This window comes from Capricornis sumatraensis, chromosome 6, assembly GCF_032405125.1.
Source record: "Capricornis sumatraensis isolate serow.1 chromosome 6, serow.2, whole genome shotgun sequence".
Classification (NCBI taxonomy): Eukaryota; Metazoa; Chordata; class Mammalia; order Artiodactyla; family Bovidae; genus Capricornis; species Capricornis sumatraensis.
Window position 1 is genome coordinate 114,863,799 of NC_091074.1, and position 24,841 is coordinate 114,888,639.

General features: G+C 42.8%; 1 protein-coding gene across 3 annotated transcripts in view; it reads right to left on the bottom strand.

The window, feature by feature from the left end:
* The window catches only part of ASTN2 (astrotactin 2), a 1,028,625-nt gene that overhangs the window by 339,468 nt on the left and 664,316 nt on the right, over positions 1-24,841 (bottom strand). For all 3 annotated transcript variants that reach the window (XM_068974208.1, XM_068974207.1, XM_068974206.1), the window contains one exon: positions 14,337-14,525. In XM_068974208.1, coding sequence (XP_068830309.1) covers positions 14,337-14,525 — 189 coding nt within the window. The remainder of the gene's footprint in view (positions 1-14,336; positions 14,526-24,841) is intronic.

Consider the following 24,841-nt stretch of genomic DNA (forward strand, 5'->3'; position numbering starts at 1 on the left):
TGCTATTACTGTTACTACTACCACTGAGGTTACTTTTATTCAAGGATCAGGTTCCTTGTATTTCTTATCTTAGTTTTCTCACAGCAACACAATGAGGTGGAAGGATGCTTATTTTACATATGAAGAGATTAGGCCAAGAGAGGCGGCAGCGCCTGCCTCACCTGTGTGAGGCCCAACAGCCCGGGAAGTGGAATCACGCACCTTCACAGCCCAGGTTTCCCCATCTCCCTGGGGTCCTAGTTTTTCCACAGTGGTGTGGTATTCACCAGTGGGATCCCAACCCCCAACATGAGAATGTTCTTTGTGTTACTGCTGAAAAATGTATTTCCTGTGGAGAGATCTTTAAGAAATATAACTAAGTTGGGAGGATGCGTAAAAAACAATATATTTTATGTATCTTTTGTGACAGGAAAGGGAGAATGGTCTTTAATCTTATTTGTTTGAATTTATATAAAGAAACACTGGAAAAATACCCAAGAAACTAATAACGGTGAGGAGGAGGTAGCAGAAAACGAATAGAGAGAAGCATGGAAAGGAATACCAGTCCTCACTGGATTTTTTTTTTCTTTAATTTTTACATTTTGTGTTGGTTTCTGTTATGCAGCAATATAAACCAGCCATAATTATAGGTACGTCGCTGCCCCTTTGAGCCTCCCTCCCTTCCCCCCAGCTCATCCCTCTAGGTCATCACAGAGCCCTAGACTGGACTCCCTGTGGATGTCTTTTATATTGCTTTTATTCTTGAACTTTGTAAAAGTAATGCCTGTTAAAAAAAAAATCAGTTAAAACAATGAGCCTGCCCAACGGTCACAGCCAAGAGGAGCCTAAGGAGACAAACAACTAAAGCTAAGGCGACGGCTAAGCTGGTTTAAAGTCTGCCCAGCTGGGTCAAACTTCGGGCAGGCTGCTTCTTCAGGTCTGGGTCCCTGACGTTCCTTCTTTGAGAGCATTTCCTTCAGAGGACTCATCACTGTAAATTCCTTCTCTGCCCTGTGATATGTAAATCTTTTTAAAAAGCCTCTTGCCTGTTTTATAACCCAGGAATGTCTTTCTCAAGGATCTGGGAGTCATCTCCTTGAATGTAATCATCAATGAAAAGAGCAGAGGAACAGAGTTGCAAATTCGGAAACCACTGCACTGTGTGAAGGCCGAGCCCCCTGGTCCCCCTCGCCCTGAAGCCCTTCAGGACTTCTCCACCCCCCCTTCCTCAGCTTTGCTTCAGTGGAACCGAGTCGAGACCTCCCTCCCTTGATTGCAACAGCTTCAAATAAAGTCTTCCTCGACGGACACTGTCCAGGACAAGGTTGCTCTGATGGAGCACTAGATGAGATCCTGGATCAGGGAAAAAAACACTAAAGCAATCTGAATCTGATCTTATTCAAGGTTATGCCAAAGGGGTGACAAGTCTGAACTCCATTTCACTGAAACAAAGAGCAGGCAAGTTTTTAAGGCTGGGGTGAGTGAGTAGAAAGGTATTGGGGGACTTCAGTGGAACATGGACAAATGGGATGTGCCCCACCCAGCACAATGACTCCTGAATTTGCAACGTATGTCTCTGCTTTCTTCATTGACGATTCTATTTCACAGAGATGGATCCCAGCCCCTTGAGAAAGGAAAAAGTTAACAAGCACAGACTTCGGATAATACCAAGGAAAAGAACATTCTTTTCCCCTTCACACTAATGTTCAACTCTGGGAGTCTTGTTCAGCTTGCATCTCCAGAATCTAGCACATAGTAAGTACTCAATGTATATTAATTGATTGAATCACAGGGCTGAAGGAGAATGTAATTGCAGCTTAGTTTAATTTCAAGCTGAGTTTTTACCTTCTTTGCAAGTACAGCTGCAAGATGCTGGTATGGCTTCTGGGTTTGTATCTTTCTAGTGACTGGGTCCTCAATAACTGCTTGGAAGTAGTTTGTTAATTAACAGAAAACTGGAAAGGTGTCCCTAGGTGTAGCTTTAGTTCTCTCAGCTATGAGATGGCAAGGGAGACCAATCCCTCTATCCTTTCTGTTTCCTCTGACTCCAGAAAGCATTCAAAACAAGCTAAATAGCTTCAAGGTCAAAGCATTAGGACATTCACAGTGGGGGGATGGAGAGGTGGCTGGCTGATTCAAGGTTAAGGTTCTTTCAAAGTGGTTAGGGATGCGCTGAATTAACCAGTACTGGGGTACCCAAATGCCTGCATGATAAGCTCCTGGCATGTGCCTGCTAATTAATTGCCCACTTAACGGGCTCCTCGGAGGATCTTATGAGACATAAAAATAAATGCTCATTTTGGACTCTTAAAAGCCACCTTTGAGGTGTTTCACTACATTATCATTAATAGTAATTTTTCAGTGGTGATTTTACATAAAACCCTAGCCACTGCCCTTGGAGCTTTCTGTATTAATTCACATCTAATAAACTGTGATCGTATCTTTCATTGAATTGTTACTAAATACATTTCTATTCAGGGCATCTCCCTGAGATGGAAATATTTCCCTAAAAATTAATTTTCTTGATTCACATGCGTAGGCTTATTAATGTGAGCTTAGAATAGACTTACTTTTGCATTTCGCTGGAAGGAATACAAAAAAAAAAGGAATGCTGGTGAATTTGCATCTCACATGATCTCCAATGTGCCAGGATGCACACTCCAGCACATAATTTTGGAGTAAGTGGTATCTCACAGATGCTCAGATTCATGTTAGGAAAATGTCACTAACATTTGCACACGTCTCTACACTTTGCAGAGCATTTTAACCTGGCTTTTCTTATCACCTCTCCCTCCCCGCCATAATTCTCCTGTGGGATTGGCATTACTATGTTCCCTGATTTAGTGGTGAGCAGTCTGGGCTCAGAAAGGTTAGAAGACCGTGCAGAGTCTTACAGCCAGTAATGGCCCCATTACTGTGGTGCTTAAATAACCCTTCCTGATCGAAGGCCCATTGTTCATCATGGCTTCCTTCTACTGTCCTGTCCCGCACCCTCTTCATGATCCACCTTGATGTTCATGTCTGCTGATGTTCTGCGCTTTTACTTGCCTGGAACACTCTCCCACATAGCTCACTGTTCATCACATCCTCCAGGTTTCAGCTAGCATCTCTGTCAGGAAGTCTTCCCTGCTGCTTAGGACACCAAGGCTGGGCCAGCCATCCATTTACATCAGAGTAGGGACCTTGCCTAGCTCTGTCTTTTCATCCCCCACACATAACTCATCAGAGGTGTCCTTTAATGAAAACCTATTAAATAACAAATCAGAGTGGTAAAGCCAGGACTGCAATCTCTGACCTCAAGAGCATTCCTGTGGCGACACCCCATCCCCTCATGTAATTAGCAGGATGACAATAACAATAACAAATGACTTCTGAAGTGTGATTTCTTCAGAGAGTAATATACAGGCATTGCCTTAGCATAATGCAAATATAGTGCATTTTCAGTGCTGTGGACTCCATTAATTAAGGATGTGTAATGCTTGGCCAGGGGCTGGGCTGGCTTGTACCTTTGGAGTGTTTATTTATAAAAGAGATTGCTAAGCACATTAGTACATTAGCAGTGTAAACAAGATCACTGGGGAAATGGCAGAAGATACTTAAGAGAACAAACTGCCTGGAGTCACTTTGGAAGCACCCATTATGAACAAACAATCACTGTGCTAATTACAATTGCTCTGCTAATTACAATTACTGTGCTAATTACAATCTATCCTTATCTGCTCCGAAGCTTCCCTACCGACTTTTCCTTATGAGTACTCAGACCAGCCTGAGTTACTGTCTGCCTTTGAGTGTGATGAAACTGGCTCCTTTGCCTCAGGGGTCCCAATAAGTATCCCCTTCCAAGAAAAAAAGACTGTAGTCAGGGATTTTGAAAGATAAAAACAAAACCAAAAGGAGGGGGAGGTTGAGTAGAAAACTGAAAAGAGAAGTGAAATGGACCACCTTTTGCAGACAAGAGATGTATCTTCAGGGTAGTTGGAGAATTCAAAATACGCTGTGTATAATTTGTTTTCCTCATAAAATGACCACGCGTGATATATTTAGAGATGTGAACAGTGACAATAAAATGTTTTTAAAAATAAAGCAGCTATTCTTCTTTCTTCTCTTTCTATAATTAGGGAGGGAGATTGGAGAGGCCTTGTTTAAAAATGGATTGCAATTCCCAGCTCCCCACAAAAATAAATAAATAAAAAGCATCTTCCACTAGGTCTTAATTTTACTATTCTCTTTCTGTCCCCAATGAAACTAATGAGTGTTGACGGTATGAGATTTTGGTCTCAGCACATAAGAATAATAAAGCTTCACCCGGACTAATGTCCCTTCCCAAATGGATTTCTCATGGATTTTCAAGGAGTCTGCCTTCCACCTCTGATCTAATGCAAACTGTAGCTCAGCTCTCCCCTGGAGTATTTTCCACGCATCCGATGACGGCTGGGACTGTAGAGCGGGCAGATGGCGGCGACTCAGATGTGGGCACCCAACTGCAGCTTCAGGACACTGGAGACAAGATAAGTGCCTCCCCCACTGGTTCTGATGCTCAGTATCCCTGTACCCATCAGTGAGCAGAGCCGACGAACGGGTGCAGAGAATGAATTAGGCTGCGTTATGCACTAGGGGCCTCCTGAATCGCAGGGCAGCACTGTCCACCCTGGCTGCTGCAAGTCCAGAGCCATCCCTGCACTTGGTCACTCTAGGGCGAGACTCCTTTGGGGCTCCATGGTGTCCCAGCACCACTGGTCTTGGGACTCAGTTGCTGCTTTCGAACAGGTAAATGGAGGGGCAGCCATCCTTCTCCAGCCTCAGGCCTAATCTGGCCTCACATTTAGCGTAAAGTCCAGCTTAACAGTCTGCTATTCAAACTGGTCCTCAGACCCAGAAGTTCATTTGCAATGCAGAGTCTCAGGCCTTCCCCACAACCCAACCAGAGCCTGTGTTTTAGCAGGGCCCCCTGGCATCTGTGTGCACGGAAGGGTTTGAGAAGCACTGGCACATTTCCTGTGCACTGAGTCCTGGCTCTAAGCAAACATATGGGAAAGTCCTATCTTTAGATGGAGGTTTTGTGTATAATGAAGATGATGAGTTTTTATTTGGTTTCCTGTTCTTTGAAGATCATATGGTTTCAGACCATCGGCACGTGGCACCGTGGAAGCCACAGCTCCCTTTTCTAAGCTTCAGTTTTCTCATGTAAAAAGTACAACAGGCAACCTGCTCTGTCCACGTGTGCCACAGGGGGAATATCTGCCTATGCCCCTCAGAAACCAGCTTCAGAAAGAAAAGAAGAAATAGCTCTACAATATCAATCGTGCTTAAAGGCGTCGAGAAACATACCAGACGCGTGATGAGTTGAGAGGAGGCGGAGAAAATCAGAAAAGCTGGAAGGTGATCAAGATTGATAGAGGGTCCAGTAGGGCTTACTGCTGAACCTTCGTTCTCTTGGGACGGACATCCTTTTCAACTGGTCAACGCCAATTCTATGCCACTCATTAAATATTTTTAATATCACCCCAGAGGAGGTAGATAAACATAGTTCTGGAACTTTTGGATCTGGGCCCATGTTATCAAGTTCCACATGGGGCACACATGAAGATCTCAATTTCACATTTCTGTTTATATGTATTTTACTGTAGGTCATTCAGATAGAAACAAAGGGGGCTATCCAGAGGACGGGGGTGATACAGCACGTCGGCTAGATTATACCTTTGCAAAGCGTGGATAAATACCCCCTCAAGAAGGTGACCTTGGCTGCTGCCCCCTCTCACACTGCTGGCTGAGCTGTCTGCCAGCAACAGGCCCATGGAGCAAGCATGAAGGGCTACATTTCTATCTCCGTGCTGGGCATTTCACCAAAGCAGTATATTCACCAAAACACCTGCAGACATTAGATAGAAGAAGTTGGGAGGGTGACCATGACTCCGGTCCAGAGATGAGATCTGAAGGAATGCCCCAGAAAACATCTTCATCGACAGCATGGCTTTTGGAATTGCGGGGAAAGGAATGCAATTGAAAGAAGAGAAAACCACATTTATTGAAAGCCTACTGCATCTAGGACCTTGCTTATTAGCTTTTTAAATCCCTACTATAGGTCTTTTCACATGGTACTAGTAAGATTATGCTCAATATCCTTCAAGCTAGGCTTCAGCAGTACGTGAACTGAGAAATTCCAGATGTTCAACCTGGATTTAGAAAAGGCAGAGGAACCAGTGATCAAATTGCCACCATATGCTGGATCATAGAATAAGCAAGAGAATTCCAGAAAAAAAAAAAACATCTACTTCTGCTTCACTGACTATGCTAACGCCTTTGACTGTGGATCACAACAAACAGTGGAAAATTCTTAAAGAGATGGGAATACCAGACCACCAGACCTGTCTCCTGAGAAATCTGTATGCAGGTCAAGAAGCAACAGTTTAAAATGGACATGGAACAACAAACTGGTTTAGAATTGCGAAAGGAGTATGTCAAGGCTGTATATTGTCACCCTGCTTATTTAACTTATATGCAGAGTACATCATGTGAAATGCCAGGCTGGATGAAGCACAAATTGGAATCAATATTTCTGGGAGAAATATCAACAACTTCAGATATGCAGATGATACCACATTAATGGCAGAAAATGAAGAGGAACTAAAGAGCCTCTTGATGAAAGTGAAAGAGGAGAATGAAAAAGCTGGCTTAACAACTGAACAACAAATAGCTCTTTGAGGATATCTTGGGGGGAAAACCCATTTTCCCTGTTGAAGATCTTGCAGTTCAGAGAGATTAAGAGATAAGTCCAAAGTCACACAGCCAGGAAATGGCAGGTGTGGGACTCGGATCCTGTTCCTTCTCGTGGTGGCACCCTGACACCTTGTGTTGAATCACAGCCAAGAATGGGATCACGTGCCTGCAGAACTGTGCATGTAAGGATGGCATTTGCCCAAGACTCCTCTTTAGTTATTGACTTGGCCACTTGCTGTGACACCACAGTCCTCTGCATCTGCTTAGAATAGGAACAAAACAGGGGTCAGTCTCATTTAATCATCACAGTATCACCAGGAAGTGGGTCTTGTTATTATTCCTAATGTAGAGATGAGAAAGGTGAGCTTAATGAACTAATGCACACAAGGTCAGACCACTGACAAGAGGCAAGTTAGGGCTCAGACTCTAGAACCTGGCATCTTAGATATGCAGCCATGAAATTAAGATGCTTGTTCCTTGAAAGGAAAGCTATGACAAAACTAGACAGCATTAAAAGGCCAAGACATCACTTTGCTGACAAAGGTCCACATAGTCAAAGTTATGGGTTTTCCAGTAGCCATGTACAGATGTGGGAGTTGGACCCTAAGAAGACTCTGCAATGAAGAACTGATGCTTTTGAATTATGGTGCTGGAGAAGACTCTTGAGAGTCCTTTGAATGGCAAGGAGATCAAACCAATCAATACTAAAGGAAATCAACCCTGAATATTCATTGGAAGGACTGATGCTGAAGCTGAAGCTCCAATACTTTGGCCACCTGATGCAAAGAGCTGATTCATTGGAAAAGACCCTGATGCTGGGAAAGACTGAGGGCAGCAGGAAAAGGGGGTGGCAGAGGATGAGATGGTTAGACAGCATCACTGACTCAATGGACATGAATTTGAGCAAACTCTGAGAGATAGTGAAAGACAGGGAAGCCTGGCGTACTACGCTCCATGGGGTCACAGAGTTGGATACAACTTAGCAACTAAATAACAACAGTATCCCCAGATTGGTAGATCATGTGAACCACCTTGGGATACAGTGGAAATTCATTTTCCCATGTCTCTTATCTGGGGAAAAAAAATTGATTGGTGGGTCTCAGAACAGCGCAAGGTGATTCTTATGATTAGAGGAGTAGGAAAGATTTCACTAGCTATGAAGCTGAGTAAAAAAAAGTGTTATATGCTAGGTCAGAAGACCTCAGTCTTCATCTGAGCTCTGCCCTCTCCTTAATATACAGAAGGGACAACAGGAATCAGAAGGAGAGAATGGCCAAGAGTGATTACCAGGAAGTGGCAGAACAGGAATGAAGACCTTGTCACCTAAGGTACACCCGACATGTCGGGCCTGACTCCTGCAGGTGATGTTAGTAAACCTTAGAAAAATGGGGACACCCAAAAGAGATGCTTCACAGCCAGCTGAGGAATGAGGACCCCAGGGAAAACAGCCCCTGGGACTCTTGTGATTCAGCCTCCAAGTTCTGTCCCTCAGTCCACTTCCAAGATCTCACCATGAATCCCCCAGAGAAGACAGCACATAGCTGTGTCTCCAGGTGGCCATTTAAAGATTTCACCAAGAGCTAGAATGTTACTAAATAGAGAGGCTTGGGAATGTCCTTGAAAATCAAAAGCTCTGCTACTTTCAATTGATAATTTCTCTACTATCTGCCTCCTTTGCGTTTTTTGTTTTTTTTTTTTCTTTTTACAATAAGATTGTGGTATATTACAAAACACTCAGGCCTAAGAGTGCAGAAAAACAGCTTCCAGGCCTGGCTCTGCTGTTAATTCTTTACGGAGCCGTGGCCTTGGTGTTACCGTCTGTACAGTGGAGGAGGTGGATGCTATATACCTAAATCTTGCGCGTGAATGCAGAGAAGCCCAAGAGACTGGGGGTTGGAGGCCTGGCTTATTCATTCACTAGTTATATGTGATTTTAGGTAATTCACTTAAATTCCCTCAGGCACCTCACTGACAAACGGAGGGGTTTATACAAACTGTTCTCCAAACTTCTCCCATCGATAAAGTCTATGGTTCCCTGTGAACTGAATGAAGAAAACTGGCAAGGGAACAGAAGTCTAATCACAGTTCTGCATCCTGGGAGTCCGGGAGGCAGCGCTGCGGAGTGGGCTTTGTGGTCGGACCCACATGCTGTCAGTTTGGCTGTGTGACGATCAGGCTAGGTAGCCTAACATCTCTGAACCTCAGTGTGGGGAACAGTGTTGATGTCCCACATATTTCTGGGTCTCTCCACCATGACCATAAGACTTAAGGTGCCCAGTGGAGTGTGAGCAGAATGTGCCCTCTAGGAGGCAGTAGGGAAGCCAAGTTCCATCCCCACTCTGATAGCATTCATGGAAGCACGTGAAGACACTGTTCTGTCAGTCCAGATTCCCAAACACCAGAATGAGCACGACTGCTGTGATTCTCTCCAGAGCGTGCGGCATGAGCAACACACAGACTTTTCTGTGATGCCTCTGAGGTTTTGAAATCATGTGTTACCAAGACACAGTATAACGCAGTCTGACTGACATATTCTTTTTTTTTTTTTTTTTTGTAAAACCAAGTTGTCAAGAGCTACTTTGCAACAGGTCTTGGAAAGATTAAGTGAGAAAACATAGCGTATGTAGTATAGGACCTAGCAAGTGAAAAAGCACCCACATGATTAAAGGGTAGGAAACAGGGAAGGATCAAGAGCAGCATCTACAGTTAACCGTGTCCCAGGAAGGCAGCAGAGAAACCGTAGCTTTGGAGCCACTTAATAAGATGTGACTCAGGACCTTCAGCGGGGGAACAAGTGGGTGCCACAAGTGAAAGCCAGCTTTCCTCAAATCTTTTAAGAGAATCCTTCTGCTTCACCAGGCGTGGGTTGGTGGTGCTTCATCCTGAATGCCATATCTTACCCAAATCGTCATCTTATTCATCTGTACAGCATGCATGTCTGATAAGCAATCCAGACTGGAAACAGCCTTTCTAGTAAAGCTTTCATGAGCTCCTCACACTCTTTGGAGGTCATTTGGGAAGGTCTATGAGCCAGTGTTTGCAGCTGGCAGAACCATCTTCTTTTTGATGAGGCATTTGCAAAATGTACCATCGTATTCGCTCAGCCCCCATCCCCAAAGCAATGTCTCCTCGCTGCAACTTCTGAGACTCCAGCCTCAGTAATAGTCCTTGACTGATGTTTATCTAAATTTCTGCCATCTATAACCAAAGTTGACCTTTCTTTATAATAAAAATGAGGTGGAATGAATACCGATGGGAGAGAAGAGGGAAGTAAAATACAAACCAACAAACCAAGGAAACAACAAACACCACCCACCTCCTACGAGTGCATCTCATTCCCACAGTCTCTGCTAGGACCTTCCTGATCGAGAGGTAAGGGAAGGGAGTTCTAGGTGAGCCTGCATGGCTCATTAAGACCAACGGAGTTCACCAGAAGGCATTAGAAACAGCGAAGCTTAGCATCACTTTCTGAGTTTGGGGGCAATTCAGAGGTGAGATATTTGACTTTTCACATTTCCTCAGAACTTGGCATTTTACCAAAGGCAGTTTTGTGCTTTCATAATCCATCTGAACCCGATTCCTAATCCAGAGCTCTCTCTTAACAGCATCCAGACTCTTAAAACAACACTTACCGCCTCCTGGGAGTAAATGATATTGTGACTTTAGTCTGTCCTTCTTTTCTCTATCCTTTCAGGTCTCTCCTTTAAGGCTTTCATCTTTCATGCCTCCCTAACTCCTTCACCTTTCACCATTTAACTACTCACCTCTTTAGCCCTTGTTAATCCTCTGTATCTCTTTAACCCTTTCTGTGCCTTAGCCCCTCCTTCTGTCACTCTGATTCCCACTTAATCATCTCCTCCATCCTCTCTCTGCATGACTCTGCTTTGTCCCTCTGCCTGCTTCTCCTTATCACTCTCACCCAACTTCATCCTCCCACATAGTGGATGATTCCTGGACTTGTCAGGGTCCTAAACTCTCCACATGCTCCTCTCCCAGAGATCAGCTGCATCCTACATGCGACAACCTAGGAGGTGGCTAGGAAGGGGGTCAGGATCCTGCAGAATCACGTCTATGGAAGTGGGGTTTGCCTAAGATTCCTCCTTCATTATGAGTCTGGCAGCCCCCAAAGGCACCCACGTCCTCACTAGAAGCAGTCCTCTGCTAGAAGCAGAGTGAAGCAGGTGGCCCTTCTTACCACGTGCTAACATGGGGACATGAAGAAGTGACCTACGTCACTTGTAACAGAACCAGAGGTCAGGAGAACAGTGGTTTGGGAGTCACAGACTCAAACTTTCAGTCTCAGAAGGGCCCCGAATCATGACAAAGTGAAGTTGCCCAGTCGTTTCTGACTCTTTGTGACCCCATGGACTGTAGCCCATGGGATTTTCCAGGCAAGAGTACTGGAGTGGGTTGTCATTTCCTTCTCCAATCATGCCAAGCATTGGGTAAATAATATCCATCCCTGGGCCTCAGTTTCCCCAGCTACACGATAAGGGGTGAGCATCTGTTGATCTTTAAGAACTTGCCCAGTTCAGAAACTTGAAACGCAACACTTCTGTAAAGCAGAAATCGAGGTGTGCTTTCAGAGATTCGAGAGAGGACCTGAGAAACAGACCTGCCTCCTGTCAGCAGTTGCTGGGTGTGGGCATCCGGTGGGGGCGGAGGGGTGGGGGTACAAAGCCGCACTGCGACTGCCACAGGGCAGAGTCTGCAACTGGGAGACAGTTTGAAATCGCAGGCCAGGCCAGGCAGCTGTCAGGAAATGGGGCATATGGTAAGACAACTGGGGGGGCGCCTGCTGATTACTTTGGAGGGCTGGACCGGAGATTACTTGAAGGAGGGAGGGAAGGAGGAAGGGCAGGAAAGAAATGACAACAACCTTTCATGCTGAAAAACCGTACAGGCCTGCCTTCTGGAACCTGAAGGACAAAGGAGCTGCAGCTCTCCCTTATCTGGGGCTCAGGAAAGGGGACTTTTGAAACAGATAAATTTAGACTCACTAGAAGCCACTCACCTTCCCACAGAGGGAAGTCGATCGCCTTAGCATGGGGCTCCAAGTGGCGACATGGTCTGGGGACAGAAATAATTGCAAAGAAAGTTTAACTGAAGCCAAGGATGAGTGAGCTGAAGTGAAATGGGCAATTCTAATATAATGGGAGTCTAGGGAGTTCCCTAAATCTGGAGGTTGTTGTCAAAAGAGAAGAGTGTGATCTGTTCACTATACTCCCTTCCACCAGCAAATCAGGGTGCACTGGCCCTAGCTATTCAGGGAAAATGCAAGACTGAAGGGAACAACACAGAGTATTTGAGGCAGAAGGAAGACTCCTGATGGGGCTAAAATTCCATGTGAGCCCAGAAACTCCCAGATCAGCCTTCAAGGAGCAAAGCTCTCTCTTATCAACCAGTCTATTGATAGGGGGAAGGCAAGCTTGCTGGATAATCAGGAGATCTGAGTTCAAAGGCCAGTTCTAAAATGACTTGCCTTGTGACCTTAGCCAAGGCCCTTCCCCACATGCAAATGGGATCCTGAGATTCCACGATACCCTTCAGGACCCAGTACCTTACTTCCCAACACGTGTCCTTCATTTAGACCAAGCTAATCTTCACCCTTGACAGTGGAAACTCGTGGATTGGATCATGTATCACATGCCAGTCACTCTGATGGTTGCTATGAGAAATCAAACTACATGAAACAAGCAATGTGCCCACCTCACAGTGGGATGCACGCACCCCTCACTCTCTCCAACTAAATTAGATCCCACTGTTAATTGATTTCCTGGAACACTGTATCTTTACTTCATAATACCTGCTACAAATTAAGTACTTAAGTTTGCATGCCACACACACACACACACACACACACACACACACACACTGTATCTAAACACCACAAAGTCTAAAGCCACTTTTATGTCATCTCTCATTGTGTTCCAAGTAACCAACATGGTAGGTGGGACACTGCACGTGACAGCTACACAGGGGAATAGTTCAGGGAACTCACATTTTCATTCTGGTTCCATAAAATGGGGAGTGATGTGATACGCTGGATTAGAAGATGAGACCAGGGCTGGGGAGTCAGTTAGATATACATCTGAATCCTTACTTTCCCTCTCACTAGATGGTGACCTTGAGACAGTCGGTTTACCCCTCTGTAATCGAAAATCTTCAACTGCAAAATGGAGGCCATGGTATCTCAAAGGGTTTTAATTGTGAAGCGGTAATTGCACTGTCCTGGCTCTTTAACTTTCCATAAGGGGGATTTGGGAAAGTCACTTAACGCTGCCACTTCTTATCTGTATAAAGAGGATGATAACAGCCTCTACTTCACAGGGCCCTTGTGAGGATGACATAAATCAGTGGATGGAAAGTGCTTAGAATGCCCACAGCATACACTAAATTAATGTTTCTGGCTATCGTTCTTATTAAATACCTAGTAAAGAGCTCGACACACAGTGTGTGTCAGTCGCTCAGTCATGTCCAACTCTTTGCCACCCCATGGACTGTAGCCCACCAGGCTCCACTGTCCATAAGATTCTCCAGACAGGAATACTGGAGTGGGTTGCCATTTCCTACTCCAAGACATACAGCATTTCTTAATAAATAATAGCTAGTATCACCGCTCCTACAATCAACAATTATTAACTATTTGGCAGGATGAGGATGATTCTGATGTTGATGTTTCTTACCAGTTCTGGCTTCTGTTGACATGACCACAAATGATAGGTGAAGCTTTCCTTGTGATAATATCCTATTACATTTTTATGCAAAACTGTCTAAAAGTACACAGATATTTTTTAAAAAGATAAACATTTCTTACATATGGAACAGTTCCCAGTTCCTCTCGTGCTATCATCTTATGGCTTTCAGATTTTGAGGCATGAATAAATCCCACTGAAGGCCTCGCATCTCCAGACAGAACAGCCCCAGTTCCTTCAACTCTCCAGGAAGACTTTCCCAATTAGACTGCATGTTTAATCTTCACATAATTTGGACAACCCAGTTGCTTTCCTGTTTATTCTCATATAGGAGTACTCTCATCTTTTAATTTCACATGTATGTCTGTATTTATTAACAAGGAAAGAGGTATTTGACATACCAATGAGAAAAAAAATAGCAATTTCTAAACAGCTTTCCTGAGAGTTGGCATGTTTGTGTGTTTGTGTACTCACTGACATACAGATAGAGAAAGAGAGAGAGGTGTTTCAAGAATGTTCAAGAAAATATTAATTCTGGCTATTTCTGGGTGATGGGAATTTTATTTTCTACTTCATTAAATGTCTTTATTTTTGAACTGCTTGAATAGCCTACATAAGATACTTACTTTTTAATAGATGGAAAGATTAATTACATTAAAAATTCCATTAACTATATTTATAGGATGATTTAAGATTGAAATTAAAATATGTGGAGAGTTAGAAAACGGGAGGATGGGGTAGACAAAGGCTTTGGTCAGTGGAAGAGGAACTCCAGAGAATAGACTTTGCTGACTTCTAACACTTTGTGCATAGGCACTTGTGAGTCTAGGGCGATGCTGACCAGTATACCAGACCTCTGTCCCATGGTGCCCATGGCTTCCTCCCCCTGCCCAGATTTTGGGTCAGCAACTTGACCAGGGAAGTGCAGGTGTCTGCCCCCCATACCTAAAAGTCATCTGGAAGACTTGGCCTTGGTTCACATGCTGGGTCCGGTTGTTGTAACCATGCAGCATCTCTCCAAAGAGGGTGTCGTTGAACTTGGAGTCAGGCTTGAGGCACTTGGGGCCCTCGCAGACATCTGAGAGCATGAGGCAGGACTTTCCATCAGGAGCCAGCTTGTACTCCTCCACACAGCTGCATGATAAAACAGGGCCAAGAGTTAGCTTGCACGCTGGATGCCCCTATTGGGAGTGACCTAAAACCCAGGCCTCTTTTGCCGCAAAACAGGTCAGAGTTTTAGGAATGGAAACAGCTATGCTGGCTGGAATCTATCTAGGGCACAGGTGTCTAGAGAGAAGAACATTAATCCTGCAAATTGGTAAATTCAAGGAAAGTCATTTGTGACACTTTGGAGGAGTCGAGGGGGACTCCAGAGAGCACATCCACACACAAAGCAAATTTAAAAACTGTTTTCCATGAACACACAAACCTTAAAAAGCATGACAGACCAATTTGCAGGGAATTATCAACTAGTTTCTCAAATCAGAATCTATTCCCAGTGCATCTGTCGGCCAAGGTTGAAGACTGTAGCAAAAACAAGGATTTCCTTGCCCTTGTTGAGCAAAGGTGATAGTTCCAGGACCATGGACAGCACACAGAGCAGCCACCACAACTTCTGTTCAATTAGCAAAGTTAGCAGCCTTTGCTGACTTCTAACCACCTAATCCTGACAGCAGAAGGGCCCTTGGTATGCCTTTGAAACTGGGATGGGCTCCTTGGTGGCCCAAATGGGCATCTGAATAGGGTGTGGAAAAAATATTTGCAATTTGGGGTGTCTATAGAGTGGAAAATAAATCTCTTGGAGAGATTGGGAAATTCTCTTGAGTATCTACCTACCCACAGTCCTTCTCTGGGCACTCTGTGTAGGGTGAACATCCTAAGACATACAAGAAAACAGGCTGCCTGACTGAAGGCAGATTAAAGAGGCAGCTTTGTCCCTTGCACTGTGTGTGAAGCCAGGCAAGTCATTTTACTTCTTTGTTTTCTAGTTTCCTCATCTGTAAAAGGAGGTTAATTCTGCTATCCTACATTACTTCACTAGGCTGCTGTGAGGTTCCATAACACACTGACTGCATAAACAGAAATTGCAGTATAGTTAACAAAATAATTACAGAGAGGTTGTACTGGAGAAGGAAATGGCAATCCACTCCAGTGTTCTTGCCTGGAGAATCCCAGGGATGGGGGAGCCTTGTGGGCTTTCGTCTATGGGGTCGCACAGAGTCAGACACGACTGAAGTGACTTAGCAGCAGCAGCAGTAATGGTGGTGATGGTGACATTTACTTATTGAGCATATGCTATTAACTAGGCACTTTGTAAGTTTATTTTATCACCATGAAAAAGGTAGCATCATCATTCCTGCTTTACAGAGGAACGAAATGAGGAGCCGAAACATAAAGCAAGTCACACCACAAGTCAAAGGTGGCATTCAAAATCAGGTCTGTTCAGCAGCAAAGTCATCTTTTTCTCTACTTGTCGTTTCCAAATCCAGTTGTTCCTATCTGCATGGCATGACTCTGGTTAGGTTGTGCTGGCCTGACCCTGTTTAGGTTCTGCTGGTTGGAGGCAGCAGGAAGCAGACAGTCTCTTATCTGCCTTTCTTCCATGGGAGTGAGGATCTGTGGAATCTGACTGCAAAAAGACTCATGTGGGAGAAGGGAGAGACTTGGTTTGAGAAGGAAGTGTAGCCAGGATGCAGGAACCAGTGGCTGATGCTAGAGACATGGAACCCAGCTGAAGGCAGGAAGTAGGCAGGCAGAGCTGAAAACACAATCTACGATCACTGCATTTGAAAAGTCAGGAATATCTTGTATTTGGCGCAAGCTGACACCCTGTCCTTGTCTTCCTCTAGCCCCTGGTGTATTGTGCGGATGTGCTGAGGGTTTTTCCACCGTTTACATGCTCCTGCACAAAGTACAGTGGAAAGTTCTCGGAAGGAGACCTGGTCTGGTACCTCGGTCAAGCCTCTCCTGTCCTCATTTTGCATCTGCTAACATATGCAAGTCTCCCCTCATAAAGTTGCAGTACAGATAAAATGAGTTCTATAAATGTGCGGATACATGGTAAGGACTCAGCAAAGTCTAGTTCCACACATTTATTCCAAAAGGTTCCTAGAAAATATGGGAAATAAGTTACTAGATAGAGCTCACCCTCCTCTCTCTCTCTTACACACACACATACACAGATGCAGCCATGAGTAAACGCCTGGTTGTAAAAGATTAGATGTTATCAAAGTTTATAGAGTAAAACATAGAAGTTCTTAACTTCCCACTCCACACATATTTCTGTTCCAGTGGTCATCACTGTTAATAATTATATATTCTCATAGGATACTCTCAATGTATTTAAAGATAGACATAGTACATATTGTATTTTTATAATAGAAAAGACCTTATATTCATTTACTATATCATATTTTTATATATATATAACTTTTTCATAATAAACTCATAAACAGAATTAGCCTATATGTTTTGTGAGATACGCATTTGTACCTAATATAATTTCTTGGAGATCTTTTCAAATCAGTATCCATATAGAGCTATCTTTTTTAATAACTCTTTGGCATTGCACAGTATAAATGTACCATAATGATTTTACCGAAAGTTTATGGATAGACATTTCATTTGTTTGTTTGTTAATGCTGTCATGATAAAGAATTTTATACATATGTCACTACACACCTTTGTGTTTCTATAAAACAGATTCTTAAAAGAGTAATTGCTGGGTCAATGTTTTATGAATCTTAAAACTCTGATAGATCTACTAAATGACTGTCTGTAGAGGCATGACCTACCCCCTACCACTGATGAATGAGAGAACGTGCTTTCCCACACCTTTCATGTCCATTACTGCCAGTCTGGGATGGCGACAGATACATCATTCTTGTTTGCGGCTTTGCATCTTCCTGATTACTGGTGGATCTCACCATATTTTCATGGCATGGCCGTGCATTTCTCATTCTGTACACTATCTATCTATATGCCTCGACCATTTTTCTACTGTGAGACTCGTCTTTTTTTCTTATTGGCTTATACATGCTTGCATATATTCTCAATAGTTATCTTTCATCTTCCAAATATATTGAAATTTTCTTCCAGTCTGTACTTGTATTTCCCTCTTGCTTTTGATGTCTTATAACCTCTTTATCCTGGTCTTTTATTGCTTTTGAATTTTGTGTGATGCTTAGGGAGCCACCAGGATGAAAAAAACATTTTTCTCTATATTCTTCTAGTATTTATGTAGTTTTTCATCTTTGGTTATTTAATCTCTGTGGAATTTATTTTTGTGCATGGTGGGAGTGATTAGTTTAACTTAATTATATTTTAAATGGGTAGATGACTATCTGAAGGAGCCATCCTTTCACTAAGTAGTTTTAAATGCCATTCTGTCATGTACTAAATCCCTATGTGTACTGTGTATACATGGTTGGAAATTTTATTTAATTATCTGTATATTCTCATAATAATGCTGCACTAAATTAATAGAGCTTTATGGCATGGTTTGAATGTAGCAAAGTAAGTCTTCTCTTCATCAACCCTAATTTTCTATTTCAAAATTTCCTCACTGTTCCTACTCATTTTTCCCTTCAGATAAATTTTAGAGTTGGCTTGTCCAATTCCCATGTAAAACTTTATTGGAATTTTGTGTGGTTCCAAACTGAATTTGTAGACTACATGAGGTTATTCAGTCACTAAGTTTTGCCCAGCTCTTTGCAACCCCATGAACTGCAGCTTGCCAGGCTTCCCTATCTTTCACTATTTCCCAGAGTTTGCTCAAACTCATGTCCATTGAGTCAGTAAGGCTATTCAACCATCTTGTCCTCTGTTATCCCCTTCTCCTCCTGCACTCAATCTTTCCCAGCATCAGGGTAGGGTCTTTTCCAATGAGTCAGCTCTTCGCATCAAGTGGCCAAAATATTGGAGCTTCAACTTCAGCATCAGTCCTTCCAGCGAATATTCAGTGTTGATTTCCTTTAGATTGACTGGCTTGATCTCCTTGTCATCCAAGGGACTCTCAAGAGTCTTCTTCAGCACCAGAGTTCAAAAGCATCAATTCTTTGGCACTGAGTCTTCTTTATGGTCCAACTCTCACATGTGTACATGGCAACTGGTAAAACCATAGCTTAACTATATGGACTTTTGTCGGCAAAGTGATGTCTTTGCTTTTTAATACACTAAGTTTATCATAGCTTTCCTTCCAAGGAGCAAGATCTTTTAATTTCATGGCTGCAGTCACCATCCACCAGAGAAGGCAATGGCACCCCACTCCAGTACTCTTGCCTGGAAAATCCCATGGGCAGAGGAGCCTGGCAGGCTGTAGTACATGGGGTCGCGAAGAGTCGGACACGACTGAGCGACTTCCCTTTCACTTTTCACTTTCATGCATTGGAGAAGGAAATGGCAACCCACTCCAGTGTTCTTGCCTGGAGAATCCCAGGGATGGGGGAGCCTGGTGGGCTGCTGTCTAGGGGGTCACACAGAGTCAGACACGACTGAAGTGACTTAGCAGCAGCAGCAGTCACCATCCACAGTGATTTTGGAGCTGAAAAAAATAAAATCTATCATTGTTTTCACTTCTTCCTCTTCCATTTGCCAAGAAGTGATGGAATCAGATGCCACGATCTTAGTTTTTTAATGTTGTGGTGACGGGGCTTATGTAACTGAATGAAGCTATGAGCTGTGCCATGCAGGGCACTCAATGGATGGGTCATAGTGGAGACTTCTGACAAAACGTGGTCGGCTAGGCGGGAATGGCAAACCACTCCAGTATTCCTGCCACAAGAATCCCACGAACAGTACGAAAAGACTAAATGAGGAGAAGTTGCTGATTTTTCTTCCTTTAGGATATATGCACTGAGAGTCACCTCTGTACTAGACAGTGTTGACAAGAATGAGAGGTGCTGTCTTATGCTCACCACGCCGGATCCTCTTAGTGGAAAGCCTGTAGGCTATGCAGCTAAGCTGCCCTTGCATTTGGGTTTAAGGGGCCATGTGCAGGGATTCCAAGAGATGGAGTCTGTATAGACGTCATATAAGTCTCCGTCAGACCCCGCCCTTACAAACACCCTGTGTGATTTTCAAGCCCTCTTTTCCCTAGCTATGGAAAGCTTGGAGAACATGTGTTCCAGATCCATACTGCAAGATGGAAGAAGGCTGCCTTAATTACAGTGGACCTCATGTCAACCGGAAATCAACTTTTGAGTGCAATCTTCTGGTTTGGGAGGCTTCATCTGTTGCAGCAACATAGCATATCTTATCCTCATTGACTGCTGCAGCAGCTTTACAGTTGGGAGTCTTCTAATTCAGAACCATAGCTGGTGTTTCCATTTAGCAAATGTTCTTTAAAAATCTTCACTGAAGTTTTAGACTTTTAGTCATAAAAGTCTTGCACAGATCTGTTGTTCAGTTGCCAAGTTATGTCCAACTCTTGCAACACCATGGACCATAGCGCGCCAGGCTTCCCTGTCCTTCACCATCTCCCCAGAGTTTGCACAAACTCATGTCCATTGAGTCAGTGATGCCATCCAACCATCTCATCCTCTGTCATCCCCTTCTCCTCCTGCCTTCAATCTTTCCCAGCATCAGGGACTTTTCCAGTAAGTCAGCTGTTCACATCAGGTGGCCAAAGGATTGGAGCTTCAGCTTCAGCGTTAGTCCATCCAATGGATATTCAGGGTTGATTTCCTTTAGGATTGACTGGTTTGATCTCCTTGCTGTCTAAAGGACTCTCAAGAGTCTTTTCTAGCACCACAGTTTGAAAGCATCAATTTATTGGTGCTCAGCTTTCTTGATGGTCCAACTCTCACATCTGTACATCTACTGAAAAAATCATAGCTTTGACTGTATGGCCTTTGGTCAGCAAAGTGAGGATTTATTCATAAGCATTTATGCAATGCCTTAATGTGGAGAAGTTATAAGCAGGTATTTTGGATCCAGACTACCACAGTTCGAATCCAGATTCCACCATTTATTGGCTGTTGTGACCTTGGAAAAAATGCTTAACTTCTCTGCAATTTCTTTGCTTGCCTACGAAGAAGTTTGCACCACACAGAGGCACCATGAGGATTGAATGAGCTACGTCTGAGATACAGTGTGCCCAAGCACATAGTAGAATGATGGCTTCTGTTATTACAGTCTTTTCCACTTGAGGAATAGGACCAGTTTTTCATGTATTGTTTCCCTTATATTTTCTAGTTAGTTATTGCTGATATCAAGCAAAGTTATTACTGATTTTTGAAAGCTGATTTTTCATACTACCACATAAGAAGCCCGTCAGTTCTAACACATCAACCAGATTTTTCTAGATGAATGAGTATAGATTTGCCCAGTTTGGGTATTCAGATTATGCTAGGATTATGGAATAAATTAGAAAACTGTCTTTCTTTTTTTTTTTTATCTTCCATCTCTGGATTGGTTTACATAAAATAGAGGTTATCCATTCCTTGATGATTTGATAAGACCTGCCTTTAAAGTACACTGGGCTCGATGTCGTCTTTTCAATTGCAGACATTTAGCTCTCTTATCATTTTATTTTATGTTATCTGGCTATTTAGATGTTCTACTGTATCATGATTCAAACTAGGTAATTTATATTTTCTAAGGAAATAATGCATTAAGACTTTCAAATGTATTGGCATAAAGTCACACTCAGTATTCTCATTAAAGTTGTTTTATCTTCTGTGCTTCTGTGGTTATGTCCCTCGCTCATTACTAATGTCTTTATGTGTGCTCGCTCCTTTGAACAAGCTTTTGCCTTTTATGGGCAAGCCTTTTTTTTTTTTTTCCCTCTATTTATTTCAGCTTTTATTTGTATTAATTCCTTCCTGCTGCTTTCTTTGCGTCTGTTTTATGATTCTTTTTCTGGCTTCTGGAGTTGAGTGCTTCATTTGCTTCTTTTCAGTCTTTCTTGCTTCTTAGCAAATGCTGTGGAGCTTCTGGCTACTGCTTTTCCTCTGTTCCATGGGTTTGCTACGAGCCCTTCCAGATGCCCCTTGTTTCTAAAGAGGTGATAATCTGAGTATGAGTTTTTTACTTACCTAGATGGAAAAATTTAGAAGGTTGCTTTTTGTAATTCCCATATATATATATATATATATATATACACACACATATATTTGTATGTTAGATAGATTATACTAATATCTAATATTATTGCATTCTCGTCTGAGAATGGCTTCTCTGGTGGTTCAAATGGTAAAGAATCTGCCCACAATGCAGGAGACCTGGGTTCGATCACTGAGTCAGGAAGATCCCCTGGGGAAGGGAATGGCTACCCACTCTAGTATTCTTGCCTGGAGAGTTCCATAGACAGAGGAGTCTGGCAGGCTATAGCCCATGGGGTCACAAAGAATCAGACATGACTGAATGATTAACACTTTCACTTTCAGTCTGAGAATTTAGCTTGTATAATTTCTACTTTGGTCAATCTACTGAAATTCCAAGGAGGAGGCACAAGGTGTCAAGTTCAGATTTTGGATCTAATTAAATCTATGGTCAAATACAGGTTGTACCACTTCCCAGCAGAATGACCCCAATCAAGTCTGTTAACTACTCTAGGCCTCAGTAATATAATCTATTAAGTGGGGATAACAATGATCTTTATCATAGGGCTGATGTGAGAATTAGAGAAAACTGACAAAAACGATAAAATAATATCTATGACGTAGTGCCTAATTAATGTATCAGCTACTGTGATGTTAATGATAAACATCACTGTGATTATGCTAGTGTTATCTCTGACTGCTTCTTGATCTATTAGCCCATTTAGACTTCTATGACAATGTACATTTATTTCCTGTGGTTTTCAGATCTTAGCTGCTGGCTTCCACCTAAATTCAGATTTCCTAAAGCCAACAGAATTGCCTTTCTTTGATTCGCTTTTTTTTTTTTTTGCTGCAAACTATATAATTGGGAAATTCTTTGCTCCATTCATTGGAAATGAATTATACATATAAACATGCATTATGCATTTATTTTGAATATATAACTTTATATATTTACCCAAGCACAACTATTACATATAATGAGCTAAATATATGCACATATATGTAGATATATGTGTATATGTATGAACAGGCACACATATGCATAAGCAAAGCTCACTCCTGCATTCATGATTACACAGTCTAGTGAAATATTTTTTCTCTGTATAACTGTATTTTCTCCTTATTGCAAAGTACAGTAGATGGAGAAATGGTCCCCTCAAAATATCTACATCCTAATCCCCAGAATCCATGAAATGCTACCTTACATGGTAAAAGGAATTTTACAAATGTGATTAGGTTAAGAATTTTCATATGAGATGGTTATTCTGGATTATCTAAGTAGGCTCAGTGTAATCATCATTATCATTAAGTCACTAAGTCATGTCCTATCCTTTGTTACTTCATGGACTGAAGCCTGCCAGGTTCCTCTGTCCATGGGATTTACCAGGCAAGAATATAAAATTGGGTTGCCATTTCCCTTCTCCAGGAGGCCTTCCTGACTCAGGGATCAAACCCAAGTCTCCTGCACTGGCAGGCAGGTTCTTTACTGCTGTGGCACCAATCAGAAGTGTCCTTATAGGAGGACATGAGGTGGAGAAGAGCATCGGGGGCAGAGAAGGAGATACAACTTGATAGCAAAAGAAAGAGAGAAAGATAGACAGACAGACACAGAGACTATGCCTCTGGCTTCAAAGTCCTGTTGATGTCTAGATTTCAGAAATTCTCCCTTCCAGAACTGCAAAATAATAAATCTATATTGTCTTAGATTAGTTAAATCTATATTGTCAAGATTGCTGGGAGAAATATCAATAACCTCAGATATGCAGATGACACCACCCTTATGGCAGAAAGTGAAGAGGGACTAAAAAGCCTCTTGATGAAAGTGAAAGGGGAGAGTGAAAAAGTTGGCTTAAAACTCAACATTCAGAAAACTAAGATCATGGCACCTGGGCCCATCATGTCATGGCAAATAGATGGGGAAACAATGGAAACAGTTAACTGACTTTATTATTCTGGGGCTCCAAAATCACTGCAGATGATGCTGCAGCCATGAAGTTAAAAGACTCTTGCTCCTTGGAAGCAAAGTTATGACCAACTTAGACAGTAAAAAACAGAGACATTACTTTGCCAACAAAGGTCCGTCTAGTCAAAGCTATGGTTTTTCCAGTGGTCATGTGTGGATATGAGAGTTGGACTATATAGAAAGCTGAGCACTGAAGAACTGATGCTTTTGAACTGTGGTGTTGGAGAAGACTCTTGAGAGTCCCTTGGACTGCAAGGAGGTTAACCCAATCAATCCTAAAGAAAATCAGTCCTGAACATTCATTGGAAGGACTGATGTTGAAGCTGAAGCTCCAATACTTTGGCCACCTGATGCAAAAAGATGACTCATTTGAAAAGACTCTGATGCTGGAAAGATTGAAGGTGGGAGGAAAAGGGGATGACAGAGGATGAGATGGCTGGATGGCATCACCAACTTGATGGACATGAGTTTGAGTGAACTCCCGGAGTTGGTGATGGACAGAGAAGCCTGGTGTGCTACGGTCCATGGGGTCACAGAGTTGGACACAACTGAGCGACTGAACTGAACTGATATTATGTGAAGGTGTGTGTGTGGTAATGAATTGCAGAAGTACTAGGAAGCTAATACACAACCCTCATAGGGAGGTGGTGCTCCCATTTTCAGACGAGAGAACTGAAGTTTAGAAAAGTAAAGTAACTTGCCTGTGGAGACATACCTTGTCAATAGCTATGTTAGGAATCAAAGCTGGAGTTCATATTTCAAGAAGTGTGTATATGAATGTGTGTGGTAAGAGCATATATTTGTGAGTGAGTGTGTTTGAGTGTGAGTGCGTGTGTGTGTGTGTGCATGTGAGAGTGTGTCAGTGTGAGTGCATGTGTGAGTGTGAGTGACTATGTGTGTGTGTGAGTGTATGTATGAGTATGAGTCAGTGTGTGTGTGTGTGTATGAGTGTGTGTGTGAGTGTGAGTGAGTGTGAGTGCATGTAAGTATGTGTGAGTGAGTGTGAGTGTGTGTGTGTGACTGTGTGTGAGTGTGTATCACTTCAGTCATGTTACAACTGTAGGTGCGTGGTATTTTCCTTTGCCTGAGGCCAGGAAAAGACTGGCATAGCAGGAGAGGAAGGAAGGAAGATAAAAGGCCAGGGTTCACTTATTAATAGTAAGACCCTTAGAGATGTAGGGAGAGAGAGCAAGAATAAGAACGGAACTCGTAAAGGCGAATGATCCTTTGAGTTTTAAAACATCAGCAGCTCTCTCCCCCAAGCCACCTCCGGGCACAGGATGATTTATGCAAAGGTCTATTTAGTTGTTGGTTTCTGTTTTTTTTTTTTTCTAAATCTTATTTTTGTACCATGCAACATAATTATACAGCTACTTTAGAACATTCTGTCGTCTGGGAGATTTTCTTACAGAAATTCTAAAGGGTGTAGGCTCACAGGAAAC